Source organism: Prenolepis imparis, unplaced genomic scaffold (genome assembly GCF_030444845.1).
Source record: "Prenolepis imparis isolate NDT839.2.m4 unplaced genomic scaffold, iyPreImpa1.0 SCAF_11, whole genome shotgun sequence".
NCBI lineage: Eukaryota > Metazoa > Arthropoda > Insecta > Hymenoptera > Formicidae > Prenolepis > Prenolepis imparis.
In genome coordinates, this window is record NW_028141169.1 from 4,580,671 (window position 1) to 4,603,896 (window position 23,226).

General features: G+C 32.3%; 3 protein-coding genes across 3 annotated transcripts in view; 1 reads left to right on the forward strand and 2 right to left on the reverse strand.

Annotated features, from left to right (window-relative positions):
• The window catches only part of LOC145942934 (uncharacterized), a 206,574-nt gene that overhangs the window by 124,946 nt on the left and 58,402 nt on the right, over nucleotides 1–23,226 (reverse strand). The window lies entirely within an intron of this gene.
• LOC145942933 (trypsin) lies at nucleotides 6,725–18,456 on the forward strand. Its single transcript, XM_083050101.1, has 6 exons — nucleotides 6,725–6,842; nucleotides 9,329–9,506; nucleotides 14,658–14,962; nucleotides 16,152–16,303; nucleotides 18,160–18,276; nucleotides 18,365–18,456. Exons 1-6 carry the CDS (start codon nucleotides 6,725–6,727, stop codon nucleotides 18,413–18,415), a joined length of 921 nt encoding a protein of 306 aa, XP_082906227.1. The 3' UTR covers nucleotides 18,416–18,456.
• Mrps11 (mitochondrial ribosomal protein S11) lies at nucleotides 19,888–21,114 on the reverse strand. Its single transcript, XM_083049364.1, has 4 exons — nucleotides 20,753–21,114; nucleotides 20,342–20,570; nucleotides 20,149–20,214; nucleotides 19,888–20,067 (listed from the first exon to the last, which is right to left on the reverse strand). Exons 1-4 carry the CDS (start codon nucleotides 20,989–20,991, stop codon nucleotides 19,960–19,962), a joined length of 642 nt encoding a protein of 213 aa, XP_082905490.1. The 5' UTR covers nucleotides 20,992–21,114; the 3' UTR covers nucleotides 19,888–19,959.

Below are 23,226 nucleotides of genomic sequence, written 5' to 3' on the forward strand. Positions count from 1 at the left end.
ATTCTTAAAAGCTTATCTCGAATTTAATAATATCGAGAATGTTCTTACAGAAGAAGTGCTTCCCTCCGTTCTCCATTTTTACATTTTTCACCACGCGCGTTTGAAACATCTTTCTGTCGTTATCTTCAGCTGACAGATGAATTCTTTTTCCCTTCGTTGCGGAAGAGGAGTCGAGGAAGAGGTTCAAGCTTAGAGATATCACGAGGCGAGGCAAAAAAAAAAAAAGATACGTATCGATTCCGCTTCATTCAAGTACGCAGCGTTCCACATTTTCCTAATTGATCTCTACCGTACGGGCAATCTTTTTTTTTCATTGACATTCATTGGATATCGCCGCGGGAGATAAGGGTCGAAAATAGTTTCTCCTAGAGTCGCACATCCGGCCTTCGCAAGATTCATCCTTGGAAGTCCAGTAGGTGGACCGAAGCTAGATGCTGAAGGTTTCTGCTAGCGTCGAGATGGACACGAGATAAATTTTAATATACCAATGAGTTTTGTGTTCCCCTAAATACACCATATCGACCGTGCCCTATTTCATACAAAATCTTATTATTCGCATTTTTTGAACTTCTAAAAATTCGCACACGCGAACAAGAAAAAATAAAACTCATGAGTAATGTCTTTCAAAATTATACAAAATTGCGAAATACGAAATTCCAATTACAACTTTATATATTTATTATAATTTGCATTCAAGCAGAATTCTCTTCATTTATATATTTTTTTTTTCATAAAAATTATTACCTTATTTAAATAGTACATTTACGTGAAAGTTTATTAATTAGAATATTTCTACATATTCCATTATACTTCATTATATATAATGCAATTGTTAATTCGAATACAAAGGGCTAACACAATCTATATTTCTTTTTTTTTTTTTTTTACTGTTGAAACATACATTATAATATACGAAGAGAATAAATCACACACACAGCTCAAATATTTTCTTTTATCTATGATTATATAGATTTTTGCAGTACTTTTTTGACGAAGAATAATGATAAGTATTTGACTGTATTACGAAATTCAATATACATATACGGCTGCATATCGCCGCGAAGGTAGAAACAGAAATCGAAATTTCGAGCCCCGCCGGGTATAATTACGCTTTTCTGTTGCGTAATAACAGAAACTCTCGTGAACGAGACAGTTCCCGTTCCCTGATTATCCCGTCCACCTGTCACAGCGATTACTCGTAGATACATAATCCGATCGCCGTTTGCCGATGACAGGCGACGCCGTACAGAACGTGTGCACGTGCGAGCTATGATTACACACGATGACCATGTTTATTCGCCTGCTGTAACCGGCGCCTGACCATCCGAAGATCTGGAACCGCGATGTACGTGCATTTCATCCGTAATGGCAATATATACAAGTTCACGATTGCAATCACGATCTCTGATGCTGCCGAATGCTACGATGTGCAGCATATATCTCCTAAAAGCATCATCGAACGCATCACGCAAAATTATAGATGTAGAAAGCACATTAAATTTAACCAATGCAACATGTGCTGCAACTGAACATATAGTTCTCCTCATGTTGTATATTAAAATTTTTGTAAACGTATATTATATATAAAATCTTTCCTAATCTTTTTATATAATATATTAATATAAGTATGTATAAATAATTTCATGGAAATCAAATCAGTTGTGCTTTCGATCATATATTATATCCACGTATTATTATATAATCAAGTACTCGCACGTGCATCGACGCATTTTTACAAACTCGATTATTGGCCCTTCAGCCTTTGGCCAGTTTGATATTTCAGACTTTCATGTAGACTCTTGCCTTGAAAGTCACGTCAGGGTTGCGTCGGATTTTATCAACAAATTTTCAAGCACGCGGGTGACACTGCGTGTATCAATGGCCACGAATTGAAGGTGAAGTTCACGGTCTCAACAACCCCACGCACATCACGCACAGAAAGCGACAGCAAGGGCGTTGCCAGGGGGAGGAAGAGGGGGAGAGACAGTTGAGCACAGTGACAGAGAAAGAAATCAAGGCGAGAAAGATACGATCGTGGTTGCACAATGTATAAAGAAGCACCGACATCGACGAGACTACGACACTTTTTGATTGTTCTCCGACAAAGGCGCAGTGAATCTGGAACGAAATGATCGGCCCAGGGCATCCGGGAATCATCGTGTCGACGCTCGTTTTACTTTTTGGAATTTTCACGTGGATTCAAGCCGAATATATTAATTGTGAGTAGATTCCGAATATGTTATTATATTTTTATCATATATCAGGTTACTATGCTTCTGCAAAAATAATTTTTTGCTTCGTAGTGAAAAAACATCAAACATAGACTTAAATATAATTAATGTCTATGAAAGTAATGAATGAAATTTAATATTCACAGAGAGAGAGAGAGAAAATTACTTTCTTCAACTTCTAAGAGCATTTTTAAACGGTGAAAAAATACATGCTCCTAAAGCAAAGTAATCTTACGATAGTGTCAGAATTGCTTATTAAGGATAACGAGAGTATGAGTTAATGACATAACAATTATTTCTGTAATTAAATAAAAAAACTATTGATCTCATTTTAAACTGCAACTTATAAAAAACACATTTCTAATAGCTCCTAACAATTCTTAATGCATACAATGCATTACAATTGGATACTACCTATAATTTTATGAAAAATTGTTCTTCAAAATGCCTTCGTATGTAAAATAATAATTTTAATACCGACTATTAGCATATGAATTATACGCATTTTATATTTTTTAATTCCGTATATTACGTTTCTTATTTTTCAATTATGTGAATATTACTTTCCGCTGCAACATGCAACTCGAAATATAATGCCGCGTACTGTGTCTTATTACGCGCCGTAATAGTAATAACGAAATGTACATAAAGCATGTACTACCACACGCAGAGGGTACTCCTGTGCACTTATTTTCGTAGCTATCCGTGAAGTGGGAACCTAAAGCCTCTTCTGTGGTTCTCAAAGTTTAGGTAGTAAACTTACTTTATCAAACTACAACATCTATAGTAAATTCTGTATTAGTCAGTTGCCTCGAAACTCTGAGAAGCTCGCCAACTATTCCTGTTGCAATTAATTTTTCGAGAACTTATTTACTGCGTGGTGTATTATGCAACATACTTCATTTCGATATTATTCCGAGAAATTCGAGTAATTGTGTTACCTTAACTTCAAATACGTTGTATTTTTTTTATCCAGTAAGTAAATATCAGAAATCTCTCTTTAAATCAAAATCTTTAAATCTCTGTGATTTCCTAACAATTTTATCATGTTAATGGTAGAGATTTAGATAATTATCTTTTAAATGTATGTAAATGTCAATTTAACTGCAAAGAGAAGTAAAAAAAGTATTATAGTAAAACTTAATAATAGCGCTAATAGAGTAGCTGGAAACAAGTAAATGGGTAACGCGTAAGAGGCTTGTTAAGTCGACAACTATCATTTCAAAAATCGGCACAGGAAATATCAAAATGTATTTTCCGGCAATTGAAACAGCGAATGCATAATATTATGCGCATTTTATGAACTGTGGCTCGTTGCCGCCGTCTCTCGACGACAAACTCGACCGCTACGACGACCGCTCTCGTGTTTCTCTGTACGGTGGCGTCCATTTAACCGGAGTTGAGGCACTAGACGGTGAGCGGAAGTCAATGGAGAATTCGGAATAGAAGCTTGCGGATTACGCTGCAACACCGGAAGTTAATAAACCGAATTTAGTGTTCGCCATTAGCGCAGCGAACGTTCGCTCCGTCGCTGCTTTCCAACCAATACTTGGGAATGATTTAGCGAGAGACACTGAATGAGAGAATTAAAGGGGAATGTAAAAAGCGGGAGAAGATATATATAACAAATTATATATATATATCGGAGGCTGACTCGATATATTTCTAAATATAATATATATTTTATAAATATATATTTTCAAGAAATATTTATTGAATATATAAATTAATTATTTCGAGCGCGTTGATTATTACTTTAATGTTAGTAATAGTAGCAATAGGAGATGTTGTTTCATATATGTAATTCAGATTGATCTCTTTCCTCGGTTAACATATTGCAGTATCACTTAAAGATCACTGTTTGTAATATCAATTATGTTGATAAATTATAGTTTAGTCAAACAAAGTGAAACTCGATATTTATCTTTACTTGACGAGATAACACTCGAGGGAAATATTTTGCGAGGTTATCAGATATTTAAATATTAGATCATTAATTGATAATTATAAGCAGTTAAACACTAATATATATGCCGAACATGCTACATCGATTGATCTAATACAGTTAATAGAGTTTGTCTATCACATAATTATAGTCTTATTTATAATTTACCTGGCTGTATATACATGGCTGGATACATTATATCTCTTTTTTATTACATATTTATATAAATCGTACCTTTTGATAAATTTTAAATTTAATTTAATTTTCCATGCATTCTATCGTGACAAAGTAAAATCTTTCAAATTATATTAGAAAATTCTGTATGTATTAGGATTACCCCAACAAGTATATATTTCAAAGATAATTCTTTTAACGATAATTCCTTTTAGAGATAGTTTTTTTTTACATATGAAACATTTTTCAACAGTTTTGGCATCATTTATAACGTGTCTTTTAATATCGATGAAATTTCCACTTATTCAAACAAGTAGATACAAGAACGGGTAAATATTTCATTCCGCGTGTCAGAATTCATCGGCCAACTGGTCGAACGATCGGAATAAAATGCATGCGCTTGGAAAAAATGATGGAATTAACGCACCGCAAAAAACTGTCTACCATGTTGATTTACATCCTAAAAAGCTCTCGTGCCAGGGACAGCACATTGATAGATTATTTGAACAACACGTCCTGGTGCATAATGTAGATTGTATAGAGTGTCATTACCTCATTTACAATTCACTCTTTGATGCAAAATATCAGACAGAGCGTCGGCTGGGTGAATTTAATAAAGCTAATTATTTGTTTTACCGGCAATAAAACGGTCGTTTCCATCAAATATTTAAGCACTATATTATGTGGAAGCGAAGCAACGTGGTTTATGCATCACATCGACAGCTGCCTACCAACTATTCCTTCACTGAACAATTACACTGATCGTTATGGGCATTAATTTTACGCTTCGTGACTGAGTAATCAACCGCGAGATTATGCGCGGGGATGATACAACATTTAAAATGATTAATCTTTCATATTGTCGCTTACCGAATAAAATTTTGATAATTATTATCACTCGACAGATTGTAATCAGCATCTGGCGCCCGTTAAACAAATTATATTATTGCTTGAAATTCTATGCATCGAATTCCGCGCATATTATTTATTTGCGCAAATATATATATAGTATATCCTGAACATTATTAAAATATTTTCCCGAAATTCAGAAACAGATGACTCGTTTTATAAATCCAACGATTTATAAATAAAAGATAATCAGTATTACATGGAAAAATATTCCTCGCATGAACTATTCGACTCGCAAACCGCGCGCTACCGTTATTTCGTTCGATAAACAAATTACATTACCACGTAAATTACGTTACCGTTACTTCTCCTGTTACGATCGCCTGCGCATACGGCCGTTATATAAACGTATCGAAAATCGAAAAAAATGTGGTTTACCATTAACAGAAAAGTAATGGCATTTTTTATGCCAGCGTGCACTAACAGTGAGCTTGAAACTGAGGATATAAATCTTGCCCGAATAATAAGTACGAATAGTCGAACTGTTTGAAAAGGTAGTCGCGTTTTCGGAACATTTGCTCTTACGTAAGATGGGTGCGTACGGAATAAAAGAATAGATGTGGATAGCCTTGCCGAAGGCCGAAAGTTGGCAAGTACGCGACCTCGGCGTGACTCAGTAATTCTCCATCTCTTTGTACGCGATTGTTTCAATGTCAAAATCGTGACGAACGATATCAGAAAGGCTTTTAACCCGCACGAGGTCACGAGAAGGCTTCGTAAATTTCTAATATCGAATAATCTACGATCTAATCGATAAAAAAAGATAGGAATATTAGTTATTGTGTTTCAGTGATATAAACACAAATTATGGAGACGCTCTATATGTGCAAAATTTATTATATTTTTCTGAAAAGATTTACAACTGCCTCAAATTTTAATTTTATTTTCTATTTTGTTTTATAATTTCCGAAATGTTACGAAAATAATAAATTTTGGATATTATACACAAAACTTGTGTATTATACGTACAGAAAAAAATATCGAATTTATTGATTGAATTTATCGAATTATCGGTAAGATTTAATTACATTATTCTTCAAAGTGGTCAAATTAGAAAATTTTGCTTGTAGTGCATTTAACAATGTCACGTGTATTACAGTACAAATTTTGGATTTTTAACGACTCAAATTGATCCAAAGAAAAGCTTGAAATAATTAGGGAATAATCTCCAAGTATTGCAACTTTTATCTCGATTAATTTTTCAGGTGAGATATCGAGCATAAAATTGTTTTGACAGATGTCCATGGTTCCAGATTTATCTTATCGTTGGCAGAGAATCAATATCACGAGTAAAACTTAATCTCATTCATATCTAAGATATAGTGTGTACAAGATAGAAGAATACGTGCACAAAGTCGCTGAGCAGAGATATTTGTGGAATTAAAAAAAAAAACTATTTTATATATACATTCAAATTTTCCTCTATCAATCACTCCAATGAATTATAAAAACAATCGACATAGCAATGTTGTTCTTCGCATATTATGTGATCTCACAAAATTCGCATAGAATCCAGATTGCCAATACAGCACAAGCGCACACTGCGACTTCGACTGCCAAGATACCGTCGATTTACAGCCACGGTCAGGCTTTTTCGAAAACGCGCGAAAAGAGAGTGGTCTTTTTTCGACACTCTCTGAGCACAATCCGATCCGGTCGGGAAGGATAAACGGGGGCGGCTTCGCGTTCAACGCGGCCAGTCGAGGCATCGGCTCGTATTATCATGATCGCGTCCCCGGGCTGGTTTTGACATATCTATTACGCGTTTCGGAATAGAGGCGACTTCGAATTCTATGCCACCCCCGTTTCGCCCTCCCTCCGTCCTGGCCGCTTCGACGTCCTTTTCTCGTCCGTTGTGGAAGAGCGACGGGGATGGGAAACGCGGTGGTGCCGGCGTAGAGGTCCAATTAATCAGTCGGGGCGTGAAACGAGAGAGAGGAGTTGATTCGACGGGGAGAGGGAGGGAAAGGGTGGTTCAAGAGGAAGGGATGAAGGGCGGAAAGAGGAGAGGAAATAGGGACGCAGAGCAGGGGCGTCGCAGGGATTGTAGTGACAGATCCGTCGTATCTGTCCCTATCTGCTCGGGGCATTAAATTCGCGCGACGCCAACGCCGTGCCGCCACCAGAGAGGATTCATTCGAATCGGTTAACATTCCGGTAACGCAGCGATTCGGGTTTCAATTAAATGCAACGCCATTAACGGTCGCCATCGCGTCGCATCGAGACAGATTTTAAGAACGTAATTTTCACTGATCTCTACATTTATTTTTAAAAAATCAGAAAAGATTACGATGATACGTTATATTTGTCAAAAGGTTGCTTTTCGTCAAATATCCTTCGAATACTAATCAAGCCGATCGCTCGTTTCCTTTGAAAGTGTATATGATAGATGATTGATTCGATTATAGAAATACGAATTAGTTTTTCCATGGAACAAATCCTAGAAATTGTTTTTTTTTTAAATAATTTGGACAAAAATTTGAAAATATATAGCAGTTATTAAAACTAATCTATAACTAAATATAATCTAAAAATTAGATTTAAATCGAATTTTACTTATAACAATTTGTGTGAGACAAAAATTTAATGATAAACACTATCAATAAGACTCTTTCTACGTCCCTTTTGCAATAAGCGAATCAATTACGATTTAGTGTAATTGGTGCAAATTAATTGTGCATACTAATTAATTGGTGCATATTAATTAATAATGATAACAATTTATGATTATTGCCTACGGTAATGATAACGGTTTATAATCGTCGATTGCAAATATATCTCCATTGCATTTTGACTGCATCTATCATACATTGGTCATAACATCCATTTACATCTTATTGTTAAAACAAAATGATTAGATTTCTTTTCTTTTTAATCCATATCAAATATATGTATTTACAGTTGATGATTTACAGTTGATGTTTCTTTGAATCTCTTTAATCTTAATATGCAGTTTTCCTCATTCTGCAGTTTTTAATTAAGTACTTTGATAGCAACAATGAATCAAATTAAGCAACACAAATTGAAATAAATATTATATAAAATGAATTCTTCAAAATTCTTCTAAAAGCGACAATCGATATTATCTTTAAATTTTAAATTAAAAAAAAATAATACATCAAACAAATAAATGTAACTAAAATTTTACTTAACTCTTGCGAAATATTTTTAACGAAATTTCATTATCAAGTTAATTTACTATCAATAAATTTTATAGTTAAAATTAATTACGGTTCTATAATATCTATATCCTTAAATTCTTTAATATCTATATCCTTAAAATTGATCACAATATCACTCGAACGTCTGTCAAGATTCCTATTATACGCGGAAGTCGCTCTATCCATTGAGAACATTAATCATCGAATGCTATAGAGCCGATCAATAAGCTGTCAATATGCTCTCATCAAGAATACAAATGCTAATTCCGTACGGTTTCGAATAATCAAAACACGTGACGATACTATCAATATCCAACGGCAATTGTGATTTTTTTTCTAAATTTCCCGTAGTTTGTTCCGATCGATAAGACATAAAATAAATAAAGCATAAAATAATAAATAAAATATATACATAGGATAGAAGCCATGAATAGAATCTTTTGTACACATTCGTTCTGCAGAAACCATGGATATCATACATGCAAATGTCTTGAAAAACTGATGGCAGTAAACTCTTGTGGAAAAATATACAATAGATAAAAATACAGAAAAGATACTATTACGAGGAGAAACGAGATATCTTAATCTTGTAAAAGTTTACAATTTTTATAATAAGTTAGAAAGAGGGTGCGACAGACTCTCTGACAAGCTAAAACATTGAGAGTATCGTTAAATTATACAGCGCGTCTTCCAATTTGGCAATTCTCTGGACACTTTCAACGTGTCGATACTCATCTTCGCTTCGTTCTCGCGCAACAAAAAGAAAACGAAAACGACACCTAAGATCGTGTCGCTATCGATCGATGCGATATTGATGGCTTCGTATATCGCGCCAAACCTTGCAACTAGATCGCCGAGGCAATTAATCGTTACCGAGCATTAACGAGAAAATCCGTATTTGATATTAGTGGCAGATGTTCCATGCGGTACAAGCGGCATACGACAGGCGAGAATTGTCGGAGGTCAGGATGCAGCACCACGTGAGCTGCCATGGCTCGTGAGCATAACAAGAAAGGGTGGTCACTTTTGTGGGGGTGTCATCTTGAATTCCAAATTTATAATGAGCGCCGCGCATTGTTTTTGTTCGTAAGTATAATATGTTATATTACAATTTATGCTACACGTAGAAAATTTTAATCTCATCTACTTATACAATCGTTGCAATTTTCTATACTTGAAATTTTTGATTTCTAATTATATGTATATGTGTTTTATATATAAAATTCACATGATGAACATGCATGCTAAAAAAATTAAAATTTTATGTAAAAATGGTGTGTGTATGTGTGTGTGATATAAATATAAAATATCATGTTCTTAATTTTGGTTATACTTTCGCAACAAGTTCTCAAAAGAGGCATCTCTTCATTAACGGAGTACACACAGACTGTAAAGACTAAGTCCTTTACAAAGTAAGTTCTATTTTCAACGGTCGATCGGAAACTTACAATTTCTTGACAACTTTTAATGGGATACGCGCATATTAAATCTTGTTAAATCCGCTAAAGGTTGTGATACTTGATTATTTTTATCTCAGATCATTTATAAAAAATATTCCATTTGACTTTTTATCAAGAATATCTTATTACATTTCAATTTTGTCTTAAATTTTGTGACTTTCATAGTATTTTGAGCTTCAGTCGGTGAGATGTTTGAAAATTTAAAAAAACTTATAATACATTTTCGAGATAATTATTTTAAAAAATTAATTTCAAGATTTGTAATAATTCAGCAAGAGAGGAGATTTTTATGTGTAATTATTATGATAGTTATTAATATATTTCAGATATTATTTATATCTGCATATCGAATATTATCAGTGATTATTCAAATTCATGATTATTAAGAGATTCGTTCGACTCTATTTTATTAGTAAAGTTAAACGATCAATCTTTTCACAATCATACACAAAATCACAATTATACACAAAAAATATGCACGAAAAAAAACATGTTAAACAGAGCAGAACTTAAATATGGACATAGGAAAATTATGGTCAACATAAAAGTCACTATAAAAATAAGCGACATCACAGAAGCGTTCTTCGGTCTGTTATACAGATATAGCAGATAGGTGCAACTGTATGTACATGTCCGCGTACGACTTTTATCGTGCTAGTGTGTCAAGCGCAAAGTTCAAATAAAAACAAATAAATCTTTCACAGCAAACACTGTTCTCATAGAATTTTTCGGAGCGTACTGCTACTAATTAATTAATAAGTACAAATTGCTCCTAATAAAATAAATATAATAATAGCGAGAGAGAAAGAGATAGACAGACAGACAGATAGAGAAGTACATATACATATATGTACATATACTTATATATAGATATATAAAGACTAAAAATAAATTTTGTATATCTTATTTCAATATCAAGTTATCAAATGACTGATTATATCATCCGAATTTAAGATCAGCATTGCAAATGAATATTAAAAAAAAAATAAACACAAAAATAAAAATATATAAATACACAAGATTAATGTTGTATTATGTAACTTGTGCATATAAGCGAAACAGTAATTATCCTGTAAAAAATAAAAAACTTTACTTTCATAAACATACACGTTATAATATATTTTTTAAGTTATAGTGAAATTAAATATTCTATTTTCTACATATATCGTCCTATCAGCAAAACAATTATTGTGTGTCGTTGAAAATCTTACGACATCTATCTTTGCCAAACAACGCTTTACCAAAGCAAATGCAATAATAAGTACGAATAATTATGTCGCGCATTATATAAACGGATAACAATCATTATTACTGCGAAGCAGATGAGTTTGCTATGCGGCCGCGGCGATGTATGCGGGACAGCTTTCGTGTAGATATAATTAAACAGGCGAACAGTCCTATAGTCGGGTGAGCAACAAAACGTGCAGATATTGCATATCCCTTTCGGTTACTGGACAGATTACAGAGGGACGGGATGGAGAGGGCGATAGGGGTCGTTCGGGAGCAGCGAGCGGCCGTAGAGAGAATTCAGCGCCGAGCTTTGGCGTTGTAAACCGTGATTGCGTGTAGATTACAGACCACTCAGTAATTGCTAGCGGCCATGCAAAACGCACGGAAAACGTTGCAACAAGACGCGAGATGAGGGTGTATGAAAATGAAGGGGACTATCCACTTTCGTCACATTTTACTTAACTCTTCTCTCCTTTCCTTTCTAGCTTTTTCATTTTTTCTCCGTTTTCCCTCTGTACCACTTTTATTAAAAAAGACGATATCTGACGTACATCGATGACACTCACTGCGTTAAATTTATGGCGTTAGATTCTTAGTGACCTTTCGATATTGTATCTATCGCGAAAGAAAGATTACAGAATAAAATTCGTTATAATTTGCTTTTTGATCTTCTTAAATGTTTCGATGATGTACACACAGCGCTGAATAATCAGTTTGCTATAAATATTTTAAAATTCTTTTAATTTTAATTTTAAAAAAATAATATTATCGTCACATAATTATTTTTATCGCAGAACTTAAATCTCCGAATAGGTGTTGAATATCAACAATGATTATGTAAATTACATGCAGAATGATACATGAATAAGCTAGTAATGTCTACTAAATCTGAAAAAAAACTTCGGCATAATCCAAAATAGTGCATACGACTCAAACTAGCTGTACGCAGACAAAATAGTAAATAGAATTCACTGGATTACCGAATGATTAAATAAATTTATTACTAACCGTTCTATCAAACTGATAGCGCGGCGACCAATTATTATTAATACAATGCCCGCTATGAATAATATGGTTGATTAATCGTCATGCGAGCAGGTATGAATTATACCCGTATGGTGATACAAGAACTGGCAGCCTAGCGACGCAGAGTCGATATTTCTCGTTCGACAATATCGCACGGTAAATTAATGTTCAACAGTACCTTATTGCTAACGTCATTCTCCGTGCAACGTTGCGTAATTCACAACTGCGTCCGGATGTCGATATAGTGGTGCCAGGAGAGCCGCACGATATTTAACGAGCCGGACCGAAATTAATTCCAATCGATTTACCGATTCGGCATCCAATTAATTTTTAACGAGGCCACCAGTATGTAGAAAAAATAGATCCGTTGTCGCACTCTCGGATAGCAAACATTGTTCTCGAACAATAAAAGGAGGATGTATGTACATGTGCAATTTAATTGCAACAGTGTACGCTGAACAATTGAGCCTCGTTTTAATTTATTTTAATAGATTGAAAAACGTCGTTACACAATTCTGCTTTTTCTTTACTTATCTTCCGTGATTAAATAGAAAAAAGATACACGAAAAAAATATGAAGACTAAAAAAATAATAAGTTTAAATTAAGTGTGTGTGTGTGTGTGTGTATTTGTATTACGCTAGGATTAAGTTTGGTTTCATTTAATTTCATTGTGTTGATCTGGGATTAAAGTAATTTTCATACACCTCTATATTTAGACATTGTGAAATATGTAATAGTTAATTAACACAAACATTAATATCTCATTTGTTGTCAACCGGATTGCATTTCGCATTTGGATTTACGCATGTTTTGCTCATCATTATATAGGTGAACTTTATATAATGATGTATAAAAAATCAAAAGAGACAAAAATGCAATTCTATTCACAATAAATAAGATACTGATCACGCATCTTATTGATAATCATGACATGTTACAGATAATGTATACGTTACGTGAATATAAAAGAATTTCTAAAAACAATCTTACTAAGAAAAATTTATATAAAAAATATATGGTGTATCTAAAAAGCTTTTGAACATGCCGGTCTGTCATTTTTATGCATGTACTTGACATCGAAATACTACCGCGTCTTTTAATGTGATCTCAATCTCTATGCCAATTTTGCAATATATTTGAAATTAAATTTTTGTTAATATAAAATCAGTCCACTTAAAGCGAATATTTAGTATACCGACGTTGGTTTGCCTAAACGAATCGCATTGCTGCAACCGTTGCGCTCCTCGATGCAACACCCGAACGATCGCGCATTTTAATTGGAAGGGTGCAGCGTAGAAGAGAGAAGAGGGAGATGCATTGAAAATAAACCGTATAATCCGCGAGCCACGGGACAATAGCGGGGGACTCGACGACGATGGAAAGGTCCATTAAGGCGGCTTTGTAAGGAGCGGCGGCGAAACAGGGCCTGGAAACTTAGAAAACGCTCCGCAATAAACTTCTGAGGAAGAGATGGTAAGGGAGGAAGGGGTGATATGCAAGGGGTTGCTTGACGAAAATGGACCGGCGGGGGGAAACAAGTGAAAGAACGTCGGACAGAGAAGGGAGAAGACCACGGATACAACAGATAGTCCTGATGGAGGGGGTGTTGTAATTTTGTTAATTATTCAGAGGCACCGTAGACCGATTAATTAACTGAAGCCACTCCGGCCGGGTCAGGTATTTCAAGAGAGCTTTGCAGACGCGGACGCGTCGTTCGAGCGGCACAAAAATCCCGGTTAAATAATTACTGACGTTCCAGGGAAAGAAACTGCGAAAGAGCCGGAATTCGTTGGTGAAATTGAGAGGGCCATGGACGGAGGCGGACGGTAGCGAGATATTAATCGACGGCAGACAATTTTTTATTCCTCCAAAATGCATACACGCGTCATATCTTCGGTACGCTTAATTCTTGCGACGATTACGTGGATTTGGAATTGCTACAAGTTAAACAAGATAAAAATACATTGTTTCGTTCTTGATTTGCATAACACGCAAGAATTGCAATATTCATACTGTTTTGTGCCTCATTTGCTGTTTTTACTAATATGTAAAGTAAAGATTCAAGTAAAGATTCATGCAGATAGTAGATAAATCGAATGTTTCGAAATTTCACGAGTGAAAAATGTCATCTCGAATTATTTTGTCGAACTTTTATACGCCGCTGTCATAGTTATGCACTTTTTTCATCTTCGCAACTTTTTTATTCCATTTTTTCCAAGTGATAACTGCGAACAGTTAGCATAGATTCTATATCTATATAATGCAGATTATATAAAATAACTATAGCTATATAGTATTATTTAACATTAATAATATTTATTTTTCTAATTGTGTAATTAATTTTTTTTTTTCCCTATAAAGCATATATCTTTTCCGGAGAAAAACGGAGAGAAACGGAGAGAAAAAAATCTAGATATTTTAATAAAATTATGATATAAACTATATAGTTTAATTATGGTAATAAAGATTGTTATATACAATCATTCGCAAATTGATTTCCGTTCTTTGCTTTAATTTCAGCGGCACAAATAAAATTCCGGTGGGACAATTACGCGTCACGCTAGGCGAGCACAATTTAAGGGCTCCAGAAATGCCACCAGCAATACACGAGAGCGTCATAAACGCGCTGTTACATCCTCGTCACAAATGCGGCAAATATGTAGACGATATTGCCCTGCTGGAACTTGCAAGACCGATCAGCTGGTCGGAAAGCGTGAAACCCGCATGTTTACCTGTGGCCACAGGAACACCAGGATATAGTGCTTTTGATGGTATGGAGGCCATGGTCGCAGGTTGGGGTTGGCTCGGGGAAGATAGAAGCAGATGTGAGTATAAATAATTGTCCCTCTTTTTGATATCAATTACCATTACGACGGGATTATCTCATTACGTTAACTAATTCTGACAGACTTTGGTACCGGATCAAATATGATATATAATTGTCGTTTGAAACTATTGTGATGGAAACTTTAATTCTTCTCGCGTTATTTAACAAAAGAATTTTTTTAACATGCTTTGTGATATATAATGCTATACGTTAACATGATTGCTATTATAATATTTCATTTGTTAGACAAATATTCCAAAAGAAATTCATGTTGCAAAGTACATATGTAAACTGAGAATTATGTTCTATTATTTATAATAAATATAATAATATAAATATATTTGTAAATTTAATTGCATTTTATCATGTACTATTTCTTACTAACTTATCTGAATTAAAGAGAAGTTTGACTTATAAATATTCTAATGTAACTTCTGCGAAACTTGTCATCAGAATCGAACGGTATTCATCCACGGTATTCAAGCGCTCTTGAATGCTTCCAATTTCTGTCAATTATTAGTAAATTGCATATTTCGAAGAATGTAATGGGTATCAGAATGTTAATAATCTCGGATCGTGTTGTTCAAGTTGCGCTCAAGATATTCATAAATATTTAAGATATATTGTAAGACTGAAGTTTCGATAAATATTAACACGATAACGATCGAAGCAACGAAACACGCACCAAAGTTTCCATAATCACCAAAGTTTCCGCGAGCATCGAAATATATAATATTCTATACGCCAATTGAAATCAATAAAGTGGCTAAGGTCCTCTTAACTATAAAATAAAAATTATCAAGTCGTGTTATTTTTTAAAATTTTCAATCAATGTATCAATCGTGATAATAATAATTAAAGAAATTTCGTGTATGATCAATTACGAGTTTTCCTGGATATATCAAAAGTGATTACAATATAGTTTAAGCAAATCTAGCGAATGGTTAATTTTTATCGTTCTACTTATAGAGAGAATAAAAATTATCTAATTAAAGCATCGTTGACACAAACAGTTCTTATTTTCACTAATAATAACATTCAACTCTTATATTGCAATAAAATTAAAACTAATAACAAGTTTAAACCGTTTGTAATTCAAAACAAATCTCGTCGAAATATGAGATAATTTTTGTCCATGAAAGAAAGTTGCTTGCGTATACCGAAACGATTGCCATTATATTTCACAGACAAGAGGGCAGACGTGCTGCAGAAAGTGGAAGTTCGCGTGGTAGCAAATAGTATGTGCAGAGAATGGTATGCTAGTCAGGGCAAGTCGATCCGCGTGGAATCAAAGCAGATGTGCGCCGGTTGGGAGGAAGGCGGAAAAGATTCTTGCTGGGTAAGTAAAAGGGCATTCTATTGCCCCAATTCATCTTCGGGTGCAAAATGTCCGCGTGTGCATTCACATTTTTTTTGCATTTGCGCATCGTTGCTCGCTCGGCGCCGCTTGTCAATCGCCCGATCACGGAATTCATGGTTCGACGGGCAGGCGCGACGCGAATTTCAATAAATACCCACGATACCGTGATAATGCACATACAATGCTGTTCGGGCATGATAGCCGACCATGCCGGATGATACCGGTTCCCCGGTAATTGGATCGTATATAATTGCATCGGCCTCGCTCTGTGGATCTCTAACGTGGACTGATATTTATGCAAAATTGGGACAGGGATTGGAAAAAGAGTGATAACGTTTACTAAAAGAATAAAAGTATTGTATGAGCTTTCTACGTTATCGCCTTCATTATTCGTTTGCGATAAGGTATATAAAGAACATTGATTAAACGAACTTTGTTTGAAAGATTTATATTAATATTAATGATGATGTGGTTTTTACTTAAAGCATATATCTGCCATGTGTAAGAGAGAGAAACTTTTCTTTTTATAGATGATTGATAATATTTATGTTTAGCTAAATTTCTAATAGTATAAATCAATATATAAAGTAAAGCCAATATTGTGCGTTTGTATATGCTTTCGATATTATAAAGATTAATGATGAATATCATCAATGCAGACATTTACATGCATATACATGCATATGTTAAATACTAATCTAAAAATCGTATTTTTTTTCTCTTTACGTCCGAAAAAAGAAAAGAAATATCGTACCTATACACTGTAATGATGTCATAATAATCTGCAAATCAATTTTGATTTCCTTTCAATTTATTTATAATCCTCTCTCTCTCTCTCTGGGGATAAACAATGCTTTCTCTGTCACGCGAATGTTAAATTCACATTGTCAATTAAGACAGTAGTTTCTGCGAAGACATTTTCCGCAAATCCTATCGTAGCATTATCAAGTCAACGTCTATCGGAACCAAAATAAGAATATTGTCCCCCTTGTTGTCCCCGATAAGTTTTCTCCGTGTCTTCGTCGCGTTCTTATCAGCAATTTCTATTTCCCCTAGACGAAGATATTCCCGGGAAAACAATCGAGAACGGACATATTGCTTCGAAATATATTGAGGAGGGAAAAGTACAATACCACTGAGGGTTCCGATGGGAATTGAGATGTGCTAGATTTCTTGTTTACCTCGTTTGCGCGAAAACTAGGACTGGCAACTATAAAAATTGATTTCAGGGTATATCGAACATAACGCGATCCCCGAATTATAAACGATTCTATAATGTTTTCCAGTGCATCGAGAAATAATCTATTAATTCTCTAATATTTATGAAGATATCGTTTTAATATACTTGCTGCGAGATATAATTATTATAAATTATAAAATAATTTTTTATTAACTTCATATTTAAAAAATTGGAAAGTAAACAATCAAAATGATATTCTATGTCAATCTCAACAATAGGATTTACATTTTAGCGAGCAGGAGAAATATTTTCTGTCAAGATCTGAAATTATTATTCCCCAACAAAAATTTTACGAGACGTCAAGGGAATAATTTTAAAAAACATTTTTTTTATTTTTAATGAAAAGAAAATTAATACATAACCCGGTAAAAATTAATGTTACGTCTGTAAAAGTCCGTGATTTCCGTCTTGCGAATTTTCAACGAGATTTATGATTCAGATCTGTGTATATATAGAATGGCACCGAAATTCACCGTAACAAATACTCTTGCAACACCTATATTAGAGCAACTAAAATTTGCATTACGTCGTTTAACCACGAAAGCTTACGGGATGTGCGGAGATGACATTGCACACATCCTGTACTTTATTCTAGGCTGACAGTGGCGGGCCCTTAATGGTCGGAAATCCTACCGGGCCCTTGATGGTGATCGGGGTAGTCTCGACTGGCATAGGCTGTAGTAGAACAAGACTACCAGGGATTTATACAAGGGTATCAGAATATATCTTAATATGTATCTAATAATAATATATCTAGTAATAATATGTATCTCTAATAATATAAAATCTAATAACAATAGGTATCAGAATATGTATCTTGGATTACGCAAGAGACACAATCCGGCCGATGATGAAAGAAAGTACGAATACGAGCTTTTATTTCGATATTTAATTCTCCGTCTAACAATAAGAACGAATTCGATTTGTGTCAATGATTGAAATAATTACCTCAAGTTAGCAACTCTTTTCTCAGACCTATTATCAATACAATACTAATTATTCTAAACTTATAATTTGATAATATTTAGATGGTTTAAAGACGTGTGTTGAAAAGATGTAAAAAATCATTAATTGTAAGATGTTTTCGAGATCTTTCATATATCTGAATATATACATTTACTGCATTAATTATTAAATATATAAATAAATACCATAAAATATCTTTGTTCCCAACGATATAATAATTTATACATATATATATAATTACAATACAATTTACATATATATATATGTATATTTAGATATATATTTACATATAAATTGTAATTGTAATGTGCATAAATTGTCATATCGTTGTGAACAAAGATATTTTGTGGCATTTATTTATATATTTAATAATTAATGCAATAAATATATATGTATATATGTATAAAATATATCTTTAAAAACACATTAAACGTGTGATTACATATATATTTTAAACTGCTTTAAAATTAGCAAAGATCTTCGAAAATACATAGTATTCAAAATATTATATCAAAATATATGATCACGACTAAAACGTAAAATTTCTCTGAATACTTAATAAACGTTGCCATTATATTATCCGACTAAAAAAATACGTTATAGACAAAAACAATTATAAAATTATTTTCGGCTAAATAGAATTCAACAATTAATGGAAGTTCGTTAAAAAATATCTGCGTGCAATCATCACATATATATGTGTGTATGTATACATATAAATTTTTACAATATAGTGAAATCATACAATATGATTATCGTCTATTTCAAATAAATACTCGAAATATGAGAGAAATGTTATAAATTTGAAAAATTCTATTTATAGCCAGTAGATTTATATTTGTATATGCAAGATTAATTTAAAAAAAAAATGTGAGGAGAAGTAATTATGTATATAAAAATTAATTTTAAAAAAATGTGAGGAGAGGTAATTATGTATATAAAAAATGATTACGATAAAAAATATTAGATGAAAAGATATGTATAAAAAATTCAAGCTTGTACAATATTGTACTTAATCTAGTCATTTATACCTCATATATTGTATATGCCTATATAATATATATCTAGTATAATATATGTGATAACATTACTTTTGTATTATGTATATATTTTCTCAGGTCGTTTATTTATGAAAATGTCCATATAGAATAACAATTATTTATTATAAATAAAAGTAGAAAAATAAAATAGAAAAAATATATGATAAAAATAATCTCTCTTTAAAATAAATCAATTTGTAATTTAATAAAAATGTCAGTCGAAGATTTCTATTTTGTTGACTTAAATTTTAAATAATAAGATTTTAATAGCGTTATGTATTTTAATTATTTGGAAATACGAAATAATGTACCACATGGAATTTTTATAAGATCTATTAATATATCCAATTATATGTTCACAATTAATAATAAATTATAATACATAATAATCACACTCTCCTTCGTTTTCGTGGTCTAGGTGGATTCCAACTTATTCTAGTAGCATCCGTAATTGATATAATATTTAATCCTGTCATTTGAAAACCTTTTATAGAAGACTGAAAAACCATTTTCAATATTAGAATATGTTAAAATTATTACTTATTGAAACAAGTAATAATTCTTTTTTAAATACACACCATTCTACCTGGACCAATACCTTGCACCTTTATTCTTATTGTATTTACACCATATTCACGAATACGCTAAATAACAAATATATACATTTGAAATATGTATATATTTCACATCTCCTATATGTATGTTTAGTATAATATATCTAACATATTCTACATGTAAAACTTTTACAGAATGCATACAATCTATACTTACATTCCCGAGTGTTATAGCTGCTTGTTGTCCAGCAAGGTTTGTCCCTTTCTTAGCATTCTTAAAACCTTCTACACCAGCTGAATGCAGCATTAATACTTTACCACTAGCTTCCATAAAGTTCATAATTGTATTATTAGGAGTTGATTTTATATTAACAATATGTATCTCTTTAAATGGTCTACCATCAAAGAGTCGATTTGGTGTATCTACATCAGGAAATATATGTTCCCTGAAAAACATAGTAAAAATAGAGATTATTTTTTTAATCAATAATAAAACCAGTAAAATGCAATAAAATAACTATGTATTTTATCTTCTTTTATTCATACAGCTACCATTATAATGATTATCTAACATAATCACAGTTGAACAAGGTTAATTGTACAAATATAATGTGTAATTAGTACTTACTGTTGATTAATATTTAATGTTCCGATCGTAGTTTCACCTTCTACTAATCCATATTTCGAGCCTTTGCCAACTTGCACTTTTTCGTTATCTATACGAATCTCTTTGCTACATAACGAGGTAGTGCAAATGTTTTTTGAGGTTATATTTAAATGGGCAAACAACGAGGTTAATCGACCATCAGCTGACACACTTCCCTTTAATATAGGGAATTTCGTCATACGTAATACAGACTTGATCATTTTAATATTTATTAACTCGATGAGATTTTAATATTTTTTAAGAAAAATAGTGTACGAAAATTAAGAACAAACAAAATACTCATGTATAGACCACTCTCTTACTGTCGCTATTGCCATCTCTGTGCTTCTTCAAGCATTGTGAAGAAGGAAATATGGCACGATACAGCTGATTGATCAGTTACTGGCGACCTCTCGTACAGTCTAGTTTGACAGAACCAGTCGGTATTTTTGAACTTCTCGAGTCTAATCGATTTACATCGATATACATCGACCTAGTTAATTCAAATTATTCGAATGATATATTCGAATTATTCTCGTTCAATATTTATATATATTATCTCATAAATTTCATATTAAAGTTTTATTTATTATTTACCACATTATTATTAATTTAATTAATTAAAACTAATTATTAATTTTTAATTGTGTGTGTGTTTATTTAAGAATTTTTTATATATAGATAGTAAACTATACTCTGTGTGCTCTATTTATATGTTATTATTTCGCATTATATATTATTATTTCGCATTATATTTTTATAAATTTATTAGTTATAATGTGAATGAAGAAAACAATTTAATGTTACTTTCCTGAATACATTTTATTGATATTCTCATTAAATAAAAAATAATCTCTATTGTTTTTACACGATAATGTAATATGTTTAATATTTCGCTCATTATAATATACCGATAATTTGATTACTCATATCTTGAATAAATAATTCTGTTATATACACATAATAAGTTTTTCATTCTTCATTAATAATACGTTTTTAATTTTGACAATAATCTTAAGAGATATATTTTATTCTGTTACAAACAGGGCAATAATCAATTAGCGCGCATTAGTTCCACTAACACCTTTTAATCGCGGAGTAATATGATATTAAGCACCAAATTAAATTGGTAAAAGATAATGCTTGTTTTGATCTATACGTGTATATGCATATATTTACAGCGTAAATCGGCGATGATTGAATTTCACACTAATCGCCTCAAATTGAAAACAAACTTCTCTTTTAATAGATATACAATATAATGACACAATATTTTCGTGATTAAATTTCATTATCATATTGTACGATTCTTTTGTGTCATTTATTCTATCTATTTACATATTATTTACATGTAAATTAATATAATCCTTCTTAAAAATGCAAACCAATATATTAAAGAGAGATATGTTAATTGTTAAAATTTTAATGAAGGAAATTAAGATTCTCTCTTTTATTTTAACATATATTAATACACATCCATATGTGTCACATCAATATATTATAAAAGTAGTATAATAAAATTTGTATTAACTTATTTGTTTTGATTATCTACATTTTCTTTTAAATATGTTTTTTTACGAATTATCTACTTTTCTATTTTGTTCTACAGAAATTTGATAATTTGCTATTTAAAATTACATACACACACACATTTATATTTAGAATATTCAATCTGTTGCTGTGGTACTCAATTTCTTTCATTAGCATTACCGCTCGAATATTCGAAACAATGCATATGATTTCAATAGTGCGGAATTACGTATTAGTTATCATCAGATAGATTGTGTTACACCGCATTTCCCTTACGAGCCATTTCTGGTTCGTGGCTTCTCCGTCTACAATAACACATGAATAATGTGACTGCGATATAGTATTGTGTATGCGCAAGTGTGTAACTGTTCATATCATCCAATTCAATTAGTTAAGAAAATTTAAGGACGACGAATTTAAATGAGATGTTATACATATACAATCATTACAAGTTTGAATGTAATGTATTATACATCATATTATATATCATTGCAAAAAATGCAATTACTTAAATAATCAAATCCTTATTAACACCCTAATGACAATTAAATCAACATTTTTAAGGAAAATTCAATGCTTTGTTAAACATCAAAATTATACGTTTTGCGCATTTTAATGCGTAAAATTTTAATGTGCAAATTTCTGAATATATATAATATATATTCAGAAATATATTTACATTTTAATTTTTGCAGTTAGAAAGTACAAAGCTATGTCAAATAGAGAACTAAAAAAATATTAGATATATTAATATATATATATATATATATATATATATATATATATAATAGTTTTTTTTTCTTTCTCAGTTTGCGAAGTTGAAAAAATATTTAAACAAAAATATGTGTAGAGATAAAAATAGCAATACTTCATCGGAGAAAAATGCTCAAATTTTTATACGTTATTACTTGCTCAAGTAGCATATT

Coding starts and splice junctions, on each gene's coding strand:
- LOC145942933 (XM_083050101.1), top strand. CDS start 6,725: ATGTTGTTCTTCGCATATTATGTGATCTCACAAAATTCGCATAGAATC. Junction 9,507..14,657: donor GCCGCGCATTGTTTTTGTTC/GTAAGTATAATA, acceptor CTTTAATTTCAG/CGGCACAAATAAAATTCCGG. Junction 16,304..18,159: donor GCGGAAAAGATTCTTGCTGG/GTAAGTAAAAGG, acceptor ACTTTATTCTAG/GCTGACAGTGGCGGGCCCTT.
- Mrps11 (XM_083049364.1), bottom strand. CDS start 20,991: ATGATCAAGTCTGTATTACGTATGACGAAATTCCCTATATTAAAGGGA. Junction 20,571..20,752: donor ACATTAAATATTAATCAACA/GTAAGTACTAAT, acceptor TATGTTTTTCAG/GGAACATATATTTCCTGATG. Junction 20,215..20,341: donor CAGCTATAACACTCGGGAAT/GTAAGTATAGAT, acceptor TTTGTTATTTAG/CGTATTCGTGAATATGGTGT.